The following is a 17,789-nucleotide window of genomic DNA, read 5'->3' as shown; positions in this document are numbered from 1 at the left end:
CCTTGAATATTTTTTCAAGGTCAAAGGTCAAGGTCATTTCAATTTTTTTTAATTTTCATTTTTTTTCTATCCTTTGGGACAATTTTGGTTTCTTATTCATTGAATTTAATTTTAAGGAGGTCATATAAAATAAAATTGAAAAATTCAAAGAAGGTGGAAAGACCTCTTATTGTTCTGTGAACAATAAGTTTCCTAGTTATATAACACTTTCGAATGAAAACTTACCATTTTTTTTTACATAATTTCGAAAAAAAAGTTCATCATTTCCCGTTATCCATACGATTCTAGCAACACTTTCCAAAAAATTTCGAATGAATTTTCGATAGAAACAACAATTATTTTTCAAAGTATGCTGCGTAGTGTTAAACTTTTTGGATCTTTTTTGTTACGAACGACAAAGGATAGCTGATCGGGAATTAAACATACTGTTTGCTTTCATTATACGACGAATTGTAGAAATATATTTGCATACCTTATTCAAAAGCTTTATTTCCGCAGGAATCGCACATGATATTCATACTAATTACTTTCAAACTCCTATTTCTTGTGTTTATTTACATGAATTCTATTTACGTTTCACTTTCATTCTGCTAAAATTGATCAACAGTTATGACGCCATGGGTTTGGTATTTAAACCCCGTAACAAATACATATCTATATTTACCAACCAGAAACGACATGATTTTGTCTGTATTAAGTTTTTGCATGTTTCAATTCATTTCCACGACCTCAAATCAATTTAGAATATGGATTATCTCTAAAGCTCACGTCATATAGCTTACTATGACATCATATATGCAAGTAGAGAATTCGGTAGTAGCCTTAACATACCCGCGTAATTCTAACAAAATATTGTTTTTCAACAAAAGTACGTCTTGCAAATTAAGCATTTTTTTTTTCATTTTTAGATATTTACTCCAGTTCACATGATGTAGCAGATAGATACATGTCCTTTCCCGAACATCTAACTAGCTCATCCCCGTTTTCATTTACCATCTGAGTGTCAGTACAACTCATCTGTTCCAAATGATGATGACAAGGTGAAATGTAACTGGTTTCCGACGAAATTTCCGGTTTGATACGTTTGTCTTTTCTTCTAAGAGAAGTCTCCTTGAAAGAGCATTTAACACACTCAGACAGATCCTTCACCTCAGAAAAGCGTGGAGATAGTGCAGTTAACTCTATATAATATCTGTTTTGAGTTTCATCAAAGGCAAGTTTTGCATCCGCTTTTCCATTAAAGATGAAATTCCCTTTTAATTCGGTGTGTTTATCCAATTCATGGTAATGTTCCTCTGCATTTTCTTTACCAAAATCTTTGTTACATTTTGATTCTTTAGATCTCTTGCACCTACTTTGAATTGTTGTTAATAGGAAAAATATGAAGATCAAGGACAAAAGCACTGTTGTCGAAAACATCCCAATTTGTACGGCGTCATGGCCAAAGGTTAAATACTGAAAATGATCTTCTTCCGGAGTAAATGTAGCATTACATTTGTGGCAGTCAGGAACCTGGATTTTAGTTTTGTTATACTTATCAAAGCTATAGTCATGCATCGTTTTAATCTGTTTAATCGGGATGCTGTTATTTGCACTTGTATTGCTGTACTCTGCAAACCAAAAAAGAAAAAAAAAATAATTTCTTGCACTTTTTGAAAAATGCTTAAATAATTTGATCGTCCAATTAAACATATCAGTATTATTAAATTTTTTAAGAATATCGAGGTTTTTAGGTGAAACCTTTTGTATTCAAACACCCTTTGGCTCGGTGGCATTTATCTTTTTCACATGTACACATCCTGCTACATAATTCTCCATAAGATGGGTAAATGCATACTCCAGTGCAATTCACTCCATAACGACCTGGTGGGCACTCTGTCAAACATATATGCATCAGTTGATGTAAAAATAAATATTATAGAAAATGTTTGAGACGCCGATTCATAATGGTGCAATTAAAACTAGTTGAGAATCGATTTTATTCATTCTAAATAACTTAAGCAGCAGAAAATATAATTAAAACAGTACACATTGTATGACTTAATTTTATACAAATTGAACTATTCGAATATGATATGAATTTTGAAGCATCTGACAAATTTATATCAAGTTTGTTAAACAATTGGTCTTATATATAAACGCAGAAATAAATAAATCATAAATCGTACCTACTCAAACACTCTTTAATTTGTTGATTCCAGATGTATCCGGAGCAGCACACAAGACCATCCTTTCTGTAACGATAAAGTACTGACTGTATTCTAAACTATAGGTAATTACTTAAGAAAAATAAACAACAATGTTAAAAAATTCACTGGGAAGGGCCTCTCAGTAGATTTGATCACGTACCAACCAAAAGTTCATTTCCCAGTGAACTTTTTAACATTGTTGTTTATTACTTAAATATTTACATTTGAAACGAATAAAAGTAAAACTGCATTTCTTACCGGAACGGACCGCCGTAATTGCTATGTTGTAACGCGCAATGACCTAGAAGTTGTTTAGGGTATTAAGTTCAGCTCGCTCCAACATTTGAATGTTAACATTCATGTTTAGCAATCCAGTTCAGGAAACATATGTTTATAGTGAAAGAACAATGAACGCTGCTGAGAATAATTTAACTATTTCATAAGTTATTAAGATATTTGAAGTCAAAAGCGGTGACCAGTGTCGTCTGTTTCAGTTTACAAAACACTTAAGGAATTTCGGGTTAAAAAGGTAAGTGCAGTTTTTGGCTAATTATAGTATTCAAACCTTATTCACTTCAAAAGAAGATTTAATGTACATCTCGTGATTGAAAAATATCCATATTGAATATCATTTTATTTTTTTCATCATTATTAACTTTGAAATATTACAAAACAAGTTGCACAGTGAGAGAAATATGTAGAAAAAGTATCACATCGCTCTGTGATTCGGTCGTGCTATGATCTCTGACCCCCAAATAAAGTTCACACAGAAATGAACATAATTTCTCTTCAATGGGTTCATCTAAGAAAGATATTTGCAAATATAAATATATAAAATTAAACATTTTGAAAATTAACTAAGGCATACCCTCCACATGTGGCGGAAGAGAAACCAAATAGAAACACAGAATACAGGATTAACTTCTCCATCACCTCCCTCGATCTCTGTAAATATATGAGTTTTAAACTGTATGATTTTTTTTACATCCTTCCTTTTTGCAACACTTCATGACTGTTCGACTTTTTTGTAAATTAATTGTTTAAATTAATTATACCCGATAAGGAAATTAATGTTGAAATAAATACTTATCCCTAAAATCAATTATATATAAATACCAGTAGAACTTTATGATTACCGTGGATCATAATCAACTTCGAATAAATTTTAATTAATATATCTTTTTAAATAAAATCTCTCCATCGTTAAATGAATTTTTCATAGGTGTAGCGTGCAAAACAAAAATGTTTTAGAGTATTGCGTTTTTGTTTTTCAACTAAAAACAAGAAATAAAAATACGTTTGCAAAAGATACTCAATATGGCATATTTGTCAAAACATGTATAATGAAAACCTCGTACAAAAAAGGTCATCGAAGGACAGTATGTTATATGATCTCACTGTCTTGGGTAGAATGTTTTTGTGTTTCACTGGACGTCCGGTGTAACGACGAAAAGTGACCCCCGTAGAATTTTGACCTGGGGGTCATTTTCTACGCAGAAAAATGACCCCCGGTCAATATTCTACGACAAGTAGGGTCATTTTTCGACTGTAGAAAAACATTCCAGACCAGTAATTCTACGACTTCACACATGTTGAAAAATGACCCCCATAGAAATTTGACCCCCTACTTTTTTATACTATAACACCTAATATCTGTGTCTCCTGCTATTTTTTCATACTTTCAAATGCAATTAGGGGAATTTTTTTTTGTACTTCAATCCTTTTCAACATATATTTGATTGCATATCTTAATAGTAGCATCACAATCAATGTATCTGGTATGGATTTATTTTTGGCTCGCAGAATCCCAATAAAATACTTCAAGAGTACTATGCAGCAATACATTCAAGACGTGGTGTGAATCAGATGTGGATACTCAAAAATTTCAAAGAACTTTTTGAAAATTTGAAATCTTAAGATTTTTCCAAAATCAACAGCTTAAAAACTTAAGACTTTTCAAGTTTATACACAACCATTCCCCACGACAAATTTAATTTCAGGTTTTTTGATATCATTGACAGCTGCTTTTCAATGAGATGGAACTCGAAAATTTACTTACCTGGTCATTGGTCATTTGCAAAATTATTTTGTTAAAACATATTCTGATTGCACACACTAGTACTCTGAAGTGTACATCAAAGATGCTTGAGTTTCTGATTGACAATACATGTATCTACGTGGTTTTTTTGAGACCAGGTCTTCCAACAATCTATTAGAATTCCCATGGGTACCAATTGTGCTCCGTATCAGCAGACCTTATTTTGTATTCGTTTATAGCAAAATAAAAATACTTGCTGTGGCCTTCAAATCGACATTTAGATATATCGACGAAGTATTGTCAATTAACAGTGGTTATTTACATTCCTACGTCGATAAGATATATCCTGGTATGCTAGAGATAAAATACCCGGTATACCACAGTTTCTGACATATCTGTTTCATACTTGGATATTTTACTTGAAAAAAACGTTAATTGTAATCTAACAACCAAGCCATATGATAAAAGTGATGACTTGAACTTTTCTATCGTCAACTTCCCTTACTTATGCAGCAATATACCTTAATTCATCACTGCATACGGAGTTTATATAACTCACTTTTTTCGATACACAAGAACATGATCTACGAATTAACAATTTCTAAAATGAGATAAATTATTGACAAGCAAGTTGATGAAACAAGAATATCAGTAGTCTCGTTTAAAGTCATCAATTAGTAAGATCTATGGCTGATACTATGACCTTGTCAGCAAATACAACTTATCATTGATTCAAATGCCGACAGACGTTTTTCATACTAATCGTTAGTCCATTATTTATACACTGAATTGACGGCGGATTTTTCCGTTATTTCCCGATTATGACAAGGAGCACACCACGGGTGTGAACGGTCAGTAGGGGAGGCTCACTCCTCCATTGTACCTGATCCCACCTCTGATGTTTCGGAGGTCCGTGTTTGCTCTGCTCCTATTTTGTATTGTGTAATGGACTTTGATATTGAATACTGTTCGTGATCTCCATATTCCTTCTTCGCTGAGAAGCATACATTTATGATTATATTTTTTGGTGATTTTTTTTTTATCATTCAAAGGTTTTGTTCCGAAAATGGCATGATATGTTTCTGATAACCATAAACTTTTACAAATCAAAAAGCACTGCATAGAAGCCAGAAAAGAAACGTAATTTAACTATATAAATTCAATTCCCTTAGCTTTTACCTTTCAACTTAGATATACATCTGTATGCATTCTGCTTTAAAATACATACTTTTTAACTACCTTATATAAGGCACTATACTTTTTCCTGTATATAGGGAAAACGGGAAATACCATACACATCGAGAACGTTCTTATAATGATATTTTAAAAAATCCTCTAAAACTAGCAAAAATTTACATCTGAGTGAATAATAGTTCAACGTTCAGAGATATCTATAAATTCAAACAAGAGGCCCACGGGCCTTATAGGTCACCTGAGTATCGTGCAACAACTTTCAATCAATTAAAATTGGTTCGTGTTTTAAACCAGATGCCATGAAATTCACAATTCACAATTTTGAAAGTGGCACAAGTGCTTATCATAATTATAAACTTAGCATGCTTACTCTATTTACCTAATACCCAGATGTAAATCAGAGTAACAATGAGAAAATGCACTTCCACTTTATAACCAGTTGTGCAATCTCACCTCAAAGGAACCACTGACCCTGGGGCCACATATTTCAAAATTTTGCAAATTTTATCATAAAATGGTTGATTAATACTAATGAGCAGATTTCAAAGCATTAATTTATTTTCAAATTATAACCCCCCCCCCCCGACCCAGGGGGCATAAAAAATAACCATTTTACTATTTGCACCTTTCTTCATCATAAATATATATACTTGGATCATTGGCATAAAACCCAGGAGCAAAGGAAAAGATTTTCAAAGAATTAATGCATTTTCCCTATATAATCAATAGAGCCCCACCCTAATGCCAGAACCCATGACCCTGGGGCCATAAAATTCACAATTTTGGAAGAGGCACTCTTGCTCATCATAACTATGTACTTAGTTAGTTTATTTAATACCCAGAAGCAGAGTAAAAGATTTTCAAAGAATTAATGCATTTTCACTATCTGATCAATAGAGCCCCGCCCTAACACCAGAAACCCTGACCCCACGGCCATAAAATTCACAATTTTGAAAGAGGCACTCTTGCTCAACATAACTATGTGTTTAATTAGTTCATTTAATACCCAGAAGCAGAGAAGAAGATTTTCAAAGAATAAATGCATTTTCACTATCTGATCAATAGAGCCCCGCCCTAACACCAGAAACCCTGACCCATGACCCTGGGGCCATAAAATTCACAATTATGGAAGAGGCACTCTTGCTCAACATAACTATGTACTTAGTTAGTTTACTTAATACCCAAGAGCAGAGAAGAGGATTTTCAAAGAAATACTGTAGATTGGCAAATTTTCACGATGGTTTTAATTTCACGATGTTCGCGATTCGTCATTTTTCCGCGATATTAAACCCATCGTTAACGCTGCTATTGGTTTTAAAAAATGTTATAGTGCGTATACGAAATTGAAACCAAGTTCTTGCAGCGTGAAATTAAAACCATCGCCATTGGTACTTTTTCAGAAATCGTGAAATTTTACCACCGTGGAATTAAAACAACTTACAGTAATTCATTTTCACTATATAATCTATAGAGCCCCGCCCTAGCACAAAAACTCCTGACCCTGGGGCCATGAATTTCACAATTTTGGTAGAGGACTCAATGCTCATTACATTCATAAACAGTTTGCCTGCTTGATGTCCAGGAGTAAAGAAGATTTTTAAAGATTGCAATAATTTTAGTGGTTTTGGCTCCACCCCTCAGGCCCCAGGGGACGAGGACCATAAAATTCACAATTTTTGTTTCCCTTCACCCAAAAATGATGTATACCAAATTTGGTTGAAATTGGATCAGTGGTTTCAGAGAAGAAGCTGAAAATGTTCAAATGTTAACACACGACGGACGACGAACGACGGACGACGACGGACAAAAACAGATAACAAAAGGTCACCTGAGTTACTCAGGTGACCTAAAAATACCTTTCATTTTCAACACTTTTTAGCCCACAGACTCCTGTCAAATGGTTGCTGTAACATACCCTTTCTTCTGAGATTTTATAGACACTAACTTTGCATATATGTAACTTCGATATCTAAAGCATGCAAAGTCCTGGCACAAACCGTCCAAAAGTTAATGCCAAAGTAAAAGTTACTTTACTAGGAATATTTGTGTAAAAGTGTGTCAAACTCCAAGGCCATGGTCAAAAGGTCAAAATTGGTTGTACACAAAAAAGGTCTTGTCACAAAAATACAACTGAAATATGAAAGTCATAGTCCCATCTAGTCTAAAGTTAAGGACAAGGTTCAAGTATTTGCGGACAAATAGACAAACAGACAGACGGACGGGCAGGTAAAAAAAAACTATATACCCCCGAAACCGTATAATATGTAAAGTAACAACTTTTTCATAATCCAACATTTGTTATTGTTTTTTATATTGGTAAAAAACTCTTAAAATCATCACATGTAAGTACATGTAGAACGGGGAAAGCGATACTACATGTGCCAATTTTTGGAAAAACAAGCACCTCTTTTTTCAGTTAATCATGTTTTATGCTACAACCCCCATTTTGCTATGATTTTGTTGACACTAGCAAACGACAAGACATTTTACAGGTTTTGAGCTAACCACATTTTATTTCCTTTGTATCATAGGTCAGAGGCAATTTAATTTCGTACTTATTTTTACAAATTAAATCATCCCTATTCTTTATGAGAAGGTTGAAACTTCAATCATAGAATACGAATTTTTTTTTATAAGATCTAATTTTATAAGCTAGCGCCCTTTTTTGCGCCAGTTTTAATAGTCTTGTCCCATGATCCCTTGCACAATAACCAAGTCATGGGACAAGACTACAGTTTTAAAAGTATAGGGATCAAAAACGTAAAACTTTTGAAAAATAAAAAAAAATTATTTTGAGTTTTGCAAATTATTTATTCAGGGTAAAATCAAAGAGATTTATAATTGATTAATTATGGAAAATTTTTAAACTGTTTTTCAGACACCAGCGAGAAAATAACCTTTTTTAAAGATTAAATTGACAACTGTGGAAACTTACTGTATAAAATGTAATAAACTATTCTATGAATGTGCGTATCTTTGCTCTTATAGCATTAGAACATTTTAATAGATATTGTTTTTTCTTTAATGGGGATAAAACGGTTTGTATTATTAATGTTAGCTATTGTATAGCTTTGATTTCGTTATTTAAGCTTAAAAGCTTTCAGAAATTAACACTTCAAAGCATAAGCCAGCTTAATATTACCCGTATTCATTCGCCTAACAAGAAAATTCCTACAAAAACGAGTGTTTTTGCATCTCAAAATGACAATTAAGGGGTCATTATTCTACGGGGTCAATTTTCTCAATGCACACGGAGAAAAATGACCCCAAGGCAATAATTTCTACAGAGAAGAGGGTCATTATTCTACGTAGAATATTGACCAAGGGGTCAAATTTCTACGTAGAAAAATGACCCCCGGTCAATATTCTACGGGGGTCACTTTTCGTCGTTACACCGGCACCGAATTCACTCTGCTGGGAATTTCTTTGCTTCGTCCATCAGATGACAAGTCAATCTGCCCTTAAACCTCTTTTGCAAAGTATAAACAAGTTTCATAAACTCATGTTTGTGTTGTTTAATAAATTCAGTCATGTGTATCTCTTGTGGACAGTTTTGGAAAAAAGCTAAACACATCACTAAATCCACATAATCTTGTGATGTAGCAAAGTTTAAATAAATAATTTACGAAAATGTTATATCGCCATTCAATTCTCATTATGTATGATAATTTATAACATTTACATATAAAAACTAAGAAATATAATTCACATAATAAAAATGTTAAAAAGTACTAGTATTGAGGCCCAAGCATCTATTCAAACAGTAATATACAATTTGTCAAATCAGTAGAAGAGCAAACATTGACCTCGTACATGTCGTATTCATTAGATATGGGATCAATCACCATGGAGGAATGAACATCCCTTGCCGATCAGTCACATCTGGTGTATATTTCTTGTCATAATCTGGATATAGCGGGCAAATTCGTAGACAATTCAGCGTGTGAAATTATGGATTATTAATAAGAATATTACATGAATAAGTTGACTTATGTGTACATGTGTATATCATTTGCTTATTTCAAATCCAATTAAATTCAATATATGTTCTCTTGATCAAACATCTTTTTCAGATTCGGAAGATAGTTATAGACGGATTGACTGTCGAACATTTACAAAAAAAAAAATATTACAATATTTCCGGGAAAAGCACTTATATGAAAATCATTATAATTGTTTAATTTTCCACACAAATCTATGTATACACAAGTGGAAATAATTTCCCTTAATTAAAACGGGAAATCATGAAATATATTCTGTTAACAAGGCTGGCGTTAAAAAATGAAAAATATAACACCTATATATATTTATTCGATGAAATATTTAGACATAAACAATTTTATTTATATATACGAGGGTTGAGACAAAGATTAGTGAAATTGTTAACTATTTAATTCATTTAATAGTGGAATTAACTGGATACTCAGAAAAAATATTTACCCTTTTGATTTTTTTTAAACAAAAAAATATTTCGAGTATTTATGATAACAGTAATACTTTGGCAGTCACAATAGAAATAAATGTTTGAAAATGCGGAGGAGGCTTTAACTCGTTCATTATCATTTCAATTCTTAATACTGAAAGTGAGAAAAAGCCAGCTCGAGGTCAAACAAAGTGCAAAATATGTCATGACTAGGATTGTTTAGGTTGTAATGAAGATTTGTTTCTTAAGTTTAATTGCTTTTACTGGATATTTAGTTTTTTTTCAATTGACAATTTGATGTTCGTGTCATTGTTAGACATGACACTGTGAACGTCCATTCAGAAATGAATGCAATATTTTTCCTTTGACCGACGTATCAAAGGAAAAAATTTGGACGGAAAACGCCATCAATGCGCGTTGATCTCTGACTAATACATGTAATACACAAATACTAATAATGCAAGCAAAAAAGCAGTAAGCAAAGGCTTTCACGCTAGCGGGAGAAATTAAAGGAAAATCAAACTACCTCGGAGGATGATAAAAAGATTGGCCGCCTATTGGAAGGTCATTTTTTTCAATGTAGACAAAGGTTGTGGACCTCTGACGCATTGTGCTTGACATTGCTACTAAATTAGAACATCACTTGGAGTTCCGTGCTTGCTCTGCTCCTACTTTGTATTTGTTTTATTAACTTTTGAGCTTGAACACTTTTCATTTTCTCCATACATTTCATGGAAAGACGAAGAGTATTTTAAAACATAATTGAGTTTGGCATGCTCATAGAAGGCGACATGACACACTTACTTTTACATTACGTCGAAATTATATTTGCTGATATATCAAGGTCAAAAAAATTTTTTGTTTATAGACCATAGAATATATGGAGATAACTTACGAAATGATAAACAATATTTTAGCAAAGATTCTTGTTTCTTCAACTTGTATGTCAATAATTTTACCTCGAAAAATTCAAATCAATAAAAAATGATTGCTCTACTATTTTTTTAAAAAAAAAATCTACATTTGATCTAACAGTATATTCTTTGTTGACGGGTTTTTCCTGATCATGACAAGGAGCAAACATGGGCCTCCAATTCATCAGAGTTGGGAAAGTGACCATCCCCAGCCGACAAGTCATATTCGCGGTAAAAATCACAAAACGTCAGTTGTGCAATTGAAAGAAAACGAATACAATTGACGTCCATCAAAGCTTGTGTTCGATGTAGTTTAATGGAAACAACAAACGACAGACGAAATATTCTGGCGATTGCAGAAATAGCGTACATATGTGATAAAGGATTTCTTGAGTATCAAACAATGGTAATGATTTATAAATTCTCATCGGTAGATTGAATATGTTTGTGGAAAAAATTTGTAATAAAATCACCAACTTTAAAATTAATTGAGCTTAGACTTTCTTACCTCAATTCAAAATTGTAAAATTAAAGGATTTATTAGAGCGAATATGGCGTTTCTTTTCCTTTGACGTTCAAAACTGTCTTATTGTAATTTCAAAATTAAATACATTTCTAAAAATCATTGTTTTTTTTTTATTTTTTCAGTTTAATTTGGTTAACTTGTGAACCTTGTATAATCAAACGAGAAAAAAGAATTCAATCAATGTTAACAAAAATCTCATCCAATTTGCATCAAGTGAGACTGCTGATATTATATTTTTGTTTCATCAAATTGTTTGTATATAATTTACCTCTTGTTAGAAATTGTACATATGTAGAGCATGATCTTGTATGTCGAATCAATTGTGGGATATAAACTCCGTATGCAGACGATTAAGGCATATGGCTGCATAAGTATGCAAGTTAACGATTGAAAGGTTAAAGTCATCACAATTATCAAAACGCTTAATAGTTAGATTACCATTACATGAGTAAGATATCCAAATATGAAACGAATCTGGTATTTTTTTTTATCTCAAGCTCACCGGGATATATCGTATCGACCTAAGAATGGAAATAACCATTGCTAATTGACAATACGTCGTCGAAACATTAAAATTTTAATTATAAAAGTTGTCCCTTCTTCAAATAACCTTAATATTTTGAAAACAGTGGCCCCACCTAAACACTGCATTCTGATAGTAAATATTGCTCTCTTAGTTGTCTTTAAGCTGTGAAATATTACATCCATTAGAAAAGGTTTGTGATATTGACTACCCATCTTTCCTTTAATAACCTTGATGCATAAAATAATTTCCTGCCGAGCAGGTGTGACCGAGTTAAGAATCTATCAATATACCTTATTTAAACATTAACAGACACTGATTTAATAAACATGAAAACCGTAATTAATTAATTAATACTCAGAGCTTCTCTGAAACCCATATTGAATTAAATTATGCCATTAAATAAGTTGGTTTAGAAAAGAAAAACAACAAAGGCGCGATTTTAAATATTAAAATTAACCCACTAGCGCATAAAATTATCATTCAATATGCACTGGGAAAAGAAGACGAATTACTTTTGAATTAATTGCTGTGATTTATGGCGGTTTTGTCACGTGAAAGCTTCAACGAAACAGGTATAGTTGTCCCAAAACCAAATTTATTGCCCCGTCTTGCACAGTTCGTAAGTATATTTTACTTTTTCTACCATAAAGTCTTTTTAAACGATATAAACTTTAAAATTCTATACAATGTATAAAATTGAAATTGTAGGTCAGAGTGATCGTAATAAACTTTTTTCACTTACTACATAGGTTTATTAATATGGAAATCAGTTGTAAATCTGTCAGAACCCTTAGCACAATTGTATAGGTCAGGTATAGCGATGTAAAATATTGACATATACTGTGTACAGAGGACTTGAAAGAAGATGTTTTCTGGTCCAGAATGTATTTTCTGTAGTGTACGAGGTTATTGAAAATGCTTTTTGAATCTGTCACGGTGAGACCATTCACTGTGATCTAATGAGTTCCTTTTTCTGGAAGTACATTTTGATCCAAAACATATTTTGTGTTTCCAAAGCAAAAACATGGGCACTGCCATTCTTTTTCTATAAAACTGAAGAGCCCCATCTCTTATCCACAACTCCTCCTATGCCACTAAATAAAAGTAACTGATACTTTCGCAGATTCTTTCTAAATTAATGCCGTACATAGTCCTTTCTTTTTTGATATGACACTTATTTTGAGTCTCCCAGAGCAAAACATAGACTTTTCAGTTATAATCATATGGGAGACTAAGGTATCAATAGAGAGGTCAGTGCTCTAGTTTTGATATGTATACTGTTACATTCTTAAAGTCTTTTAAGATAATTATCTGAAACTTAAAAAATCGGGCATCCCCAATATTGTGCAATACACTTCCAACTTGAAACTGATTTCATCTTTGATGTTTTAGAGGTCTGCGTTTGATCTGCTTTTGATCTGTATAGTTAAATTGGACTTTGTACTTAAGTACTGTTGGTTAATCGTTATCACTATATTTCATGAAAATATACAACAAACAGTTATCAAGCTTAATGGTCAATTGAAACAATACAACAGAGGAGCAAAGAAAGCACAGACTTCAAAAACCTAAGAGGTGCATGGGTTCAGGTGTTAAGGAGGAGTAAGCATCCCCTGCTGACCCGTCACACCCGTAATATGATCCATTTTATAATAGTGAAAACTGAAAAAAATACGTTCACTATTCAGTGAAAACAATAACCCTTGATTTGAGAGTGTCAGTCAGAAATTTATTGTTTTTTCATGCTAAGAAGTTAATTACATGGACAATAGAATTTGCAAAATTTTATTATTAACCGAGACTGTTGAGAATTCTAAAAAATGTATTATCATTATATGTTAAACAGCAAGAAAATCTTTACAAAAATGAAAGCAAAGTTTCATTTTTTTTACATTCATTTCCAATAAGCAAAGTTTCAAAGATTCAAATATGATGCTGAATCAGCATTTGTACATATTCTATCCTTTATTCCTCTGAGTGTTTTCAAATTTTTCAGTGGCGGTGAGTTTCTTGAATCTAATACAATATGCTTTAAAAATTCTATTTAAGGTCGCCCAAAATTATGAACTTTGGACGACCTTAAATAAAATTTTCTAAACATATATAACCACATTGTCAATTTAAAACAAAATTTGATTTAAAGATATAAATTGACATAAAATCATCATATGCCCCATACTCATTCAAGTTTTAATTTTATCATTTTTACAATAGACCCTTGAGGTCTTAAAAAATGCCTTGAATTATCCAACAACCCGTAGTTCTGGACAAATTGAAAACAAAAGATGGTGCACCTGCATGATGAATAAGTGATAAACAGGAAATGATTATCATTTATAATACCACAGGTAGCTCCTACATTGATCAAACACGTAAACATTTATCTCAATTCATCTAAAACACTGATCAAACATTTCTGACACTTATTTTTAGGAAATTCATTATGAAGGATTTATATTGTTTTCTCAATATACCAATATCTGTTGAATGTGTGAATACATATTCTTTTTTCCTCTGTCTTAATTATTTGTGAAGTGAAAAATTTTACACAAAAGCTGGAGTGAGTAAAAATGTACAAGTACATGTAGGTACGCCTTAATCTTTGTCTCATTGTATCTTTGATATGATTGCACACATCAAATTATTTCTGCACAGAAGGGCAAGATTGCACATCAACTTTAAATAAATTTACACCTAGTCATTATTTGACAAACAAAAACAAAAAACAAAAGAAACAACAAAATATAAATTAAATGAAAATTAAGATTCATGAGCAGCAGAGATTAGAACAAGTCATTTTCCTAATAAAATTTCTATCATGTATTAGATTCTCATATCATTTTCCTAGGACTGTTGTTCTGTTTCCATGTAAATATTTTTATATGTAAATACCAGGGAGGGGCTTCGACATCAGCACATGATCATCATACTAATGTTAGTACCCAGACCTTAGGTATAATGCCTAAATTGCCCATTCCATCCTATCATGGTCAACTGGTATGAACAATGCTCACTGACAGACTTACTATCCGTATTTTTAAGGTTCACCTATCTGTTCTGAATATGAACTACTTTAACAGCATCAATTAAGTGAGTTAACAATAACCGTTTTGTTGCTTGATACATGGCCTTCCTCAGGGGTTCACGGTGACAGATACAACACTGCCAGAATGTGGTTTACGTCCTCGTTCAACTCTGGTTATTGTGTAATAGCTATAAATTTAATGTTGTGTCACTGCTTTTAGCCCACGTTCTTTATTTTCTTTCCATTTTCTTTAGCTTTAACTAGAAAATTGCTTAATTGTTCCTTTCAGATTGGAGAAAAGGCCTAAGCACAATGAAGGTGAAATGATGGACTTGTTGTAGTTTTGTCAAACATTGCAACGTTATAAATTGTGTGATGAGATTCGTATCGAAGAAAGTTGACCTGAAATATTCTGGGAAACAAAAATACTTAAAATGCATCAGAATCTTACGCAAACTATCATTGGAGACAGTGTTCAGAATATTTCCTGGGAACAGCCATATGTCCCAACAGAAAATGAAGGGAGCACCATAATTCCTTGTAGTGTGAAACTAGATGAAGTCAACCTTTACATTATTATTGGACTGGAGTCATTACTCTTGTGCATTTTTATCGCTACGACTTTCTATCTATATTTTCACAGGACAAAAGAGGTTGGCATAGAAAGAATGGAAAGTAAATCTAGCCATACCGGTGCTTCTGAAGAGGGGGTGGATTATCAGAGCGCCTCAGAACCTCAACTCATGCACTACGAAACTGTCATTAGTGCTAGTCGGCGCTCGTCAATAAACTCTGAAAACCCTTATGAGATTATCGTAAATAACAGAGGTGCAGATGTGAGGAGCCTTGAAAGTAACAATAATGTTTTAAACAGAAGTTACGAAAATATCACTGAAGATGATGGCATGTATAAAAAGACGGAAGTGCCGCCATCTTTGATTATTGACTGCAAAAAACTGGAATCTGTTCCGGTGATTATTGATGGTTGTACTGAAGTTTTCTGATTACGACAACCGTGCTTTGTTCTGTGTGATGGATCGTAGTGCCAAAAATCATCAGACGTCATGTGGTATAATTTACTGATTAATATGCAAAATTTGTGGTTGAATAGCTAGAAAGACTAATTATTATGTGAAATTTATGTGCAGTGTTTGTATTTTGTGTCTAAATGTGATTTTCAATTCAAACAATATTGAAATTTTCTATGCACAATTCATGTTTTTATAGTCATTTTTTTTAGCAAACAATAAAAAATCCTTGAACACTCCTACAATTGATTAATAAAACTGTGCAAGAATGTAATAAAAATCCCCACCAGATTTATACCTTTAGTAATCTTACGATTTAGCAAAAAGAATAATATAATTGAAACATATATATAATCTAAACTCAGTTGAATTGCAGAGTCATTCCTGCCCACGAAACTTCGCACCTTCTCCAGCATTATCACCCTAGCTGTTTTTTAAAGTACATTATACATCAGAAACATACTTCTATAGACCTATTTCTGGATTGATAATCCATCAGGTATTTTAATTTGTTTGAAAGGCGGTCAATTAAGTCGTATATATCATGGTGAATCTTTCATTTTCAAATGTCTGAACTGGGTATTTCTGTTTGAAAGTTATGTTTATACGTGTTTTTTGTTGTTCAACGTCCCAACCGATAATTTTTCACTTATATGAAGATGCCAGCACTTGCGGTGGAGATTGTCAAATTTTTATCTGTTATGTTAATTAGGGCCATTGAGCAGTGAGGAATCGTTTTCGTAACAGTATCCACTGCGACACGGGACTTCTCTTCTATACGGCCTCGAACCCGCGACTCTAGACCGGACGCTCTACCACTGCACCACGTGCACGCAGGCGACACTCTGTTTAAAAAAAGGTACTCCATTATGGTACTTTAAGAATTATTATTAGACCTCATTATAAATATTCTAAACAACGCGTTATCTGATTGGTTCTAAGTTATCACGTGTTCGGGCCGTAAAACTTCATATTTCCCGACCGTCGGCATGCTTTTCATCATATTCCACCTCTTCGGATACTTAGTGCATTTTCCCGCAAAAATTATCGTTCGTTTAAAGAAAACTCCCGAGAGTATAGTATACGTCACAATAACCTGGTTTACGTCATAAAATTGATGATAATGTGTTGACCAAAGAGTTTTAGTAACGTTTTGTGAAAAATGAAAAAGAATTTGAGAGCGGTGCCGAATTTGAAAGTTTATGTTTATTTCAAAGTTTTGCTTGTTTCGGTATAATAAACAATTCATTGCATGAATGTTCGGGAAACATGAAGACTTATTCAGCCAAAAAATATCATATTCCCCTCGGGCGAAGCCCTCGGGGAATATGATTTTTCTTGGCTGAATAAGTCTATATATTTCCCTCACTATCATGCAATAAATGTATAATATCAAATACCCTTTAGTTAAACTTTTTTTCACATTGATGAAATTGTGACACAAATTTAAATATGTAAAACATGATGTAAGCTGATGAAATAAAATTATATACTTTATTTGATATCTTACAAGATCCTGTTCAATGACTCTGTAGCAAAGGGCAATTACTTTTTCTCTTCATATTTCATGAAATAACTTTTTTTCTGCAAAACCTTTATTAGGAGAAAATATTTAAGACCTTTTAGACAGTAGAATAGAATAGAGCTCTCAGACACTGATGTGTTAAACAGACTTTCTTTAAAAGACATTCATGCAGACAATAGAGTGCAAGAGAACTACTGGAGAGTGGTTAAGGAAAGTGATGAGAGAGAGAGAGAGAGAGAGAGAGAGAGAGAGAGAGAGAGCAAAAAAGAAATTTAAAGTAGGATAATGAATTATTTGTAATGTGAAACTGAAACACAATTGTCATACGGTGGATCATATTGCGAAATAAAAATTACAAAGCATTAACTAAGATTCACACTCGACTTTTTCCTTAAAAGTGT

General features: G+C 32.8%; 2 protein-coding genes across 3 annotated transcripts; one reads left to right on the top strand and one right to left on the bottom strand.

Annotated features, from left to right (window-relative positions):
• Positions 1-826: 826 nt before the first annotated feature.
• Positions 827-3,123, bottom strand: LOC134237092 (uncharacterized). The gene is made up of 4 exons (XM_062719190.1): positions 3,058-3,123; positions 2,173-2,234; positions 1,741-1,875; positions 827-1,610 (listed from the first exon to the last, which is right to left on the bottom strand). The coding sequence occupies exons 1-4, from the start codon at positions 3,117-3,119 to the stop codon at positions 913-915; spliced, it is 957 nt and encodes a 318-aa protein (XP_062575174.1). The 5' UTR covers positions 3,120-3,123; the 3' UTR covers positions 827-912.
• A 9,226-nt stretch (positions 3,124-12,349) lies between these two features.
• On the top strand, positions 12,350-16,101 carry LOC134237091 (uncharacterized). Of its 2 annotated transcripts, none has more exons than XM_062719189.1 (2): positions 12,350-12,382; positions 15,125-16,101. In XM_062719189.1, exon 2 carries the CDS (start codon positions 15,270-15,272, stop codon positions 15,837-15,839), a length of 570 nt encoding a protein of 189 aa, XP_062575173.1. In that variant the 5' UTR covers positions 12,350-12,382; positions 15,125-15,269; the 3' UTR covers positions 15,840-16,101. The 2 variants fall into 2 exon arrangements, with proteins under 2 accessions (XP_062575173.1, XP_062575172.1); XM_062719188.1 differs by having other exon boundaries at positions 12,362-12,429.
• Positions 16,102-17,789: the final 1,688 nt, after the last annotated feature.

This window comes from Saccostrea cucullata, unplaced genomic scaffold (genome assembly GCF_032062105.1).
Source record: "Saccostrea cucullata isolate Sc308-1 unplaced genomic scaffold, CSIRO_AGI_Scuc_v1 ctg282, whole genome shotgun sequence".
Taxonomy (NCBI): Eukaryota; Metazoa; Mollusca; class Bivalvia; order Ostreida; family Ostreidae; genus Saccostrea; species Saccostrea cuccullata.
This window is presented reverse-complemented; position numbering and strand designations above follow the sequence as displayed.

Coding starts and splice junctions, on each gene's coding strand:
- LOC134237092 (XM_062719190.1), bottom strand. CDS start 3,119: ATGGAGAAGTTAATCCTGTATTCTGTGTTTCTATTTGGTTTCTCTTCC. Junction 2,235..3,057: donor TCTTCCGCCACATGTGGAGG/GTATGCCTTAGT, acceptor TTATCGTTACAG/AAAGGATGGTCTTGTGTGCT. Junction 1,611..1,740: donor AGGGTGTTTGAATACAAAAG/GTTTCACCTAAA, acceptor TTTGGTTTGCAG/AGTACAGCAATACAAGTGCA.
- LOC134237091 (XM_062719189.1), top strand. CDS start 15,270: ATGCATCAGAATCTTACGCAAACTATCATTGGAGACAGTGTTCAGAAT.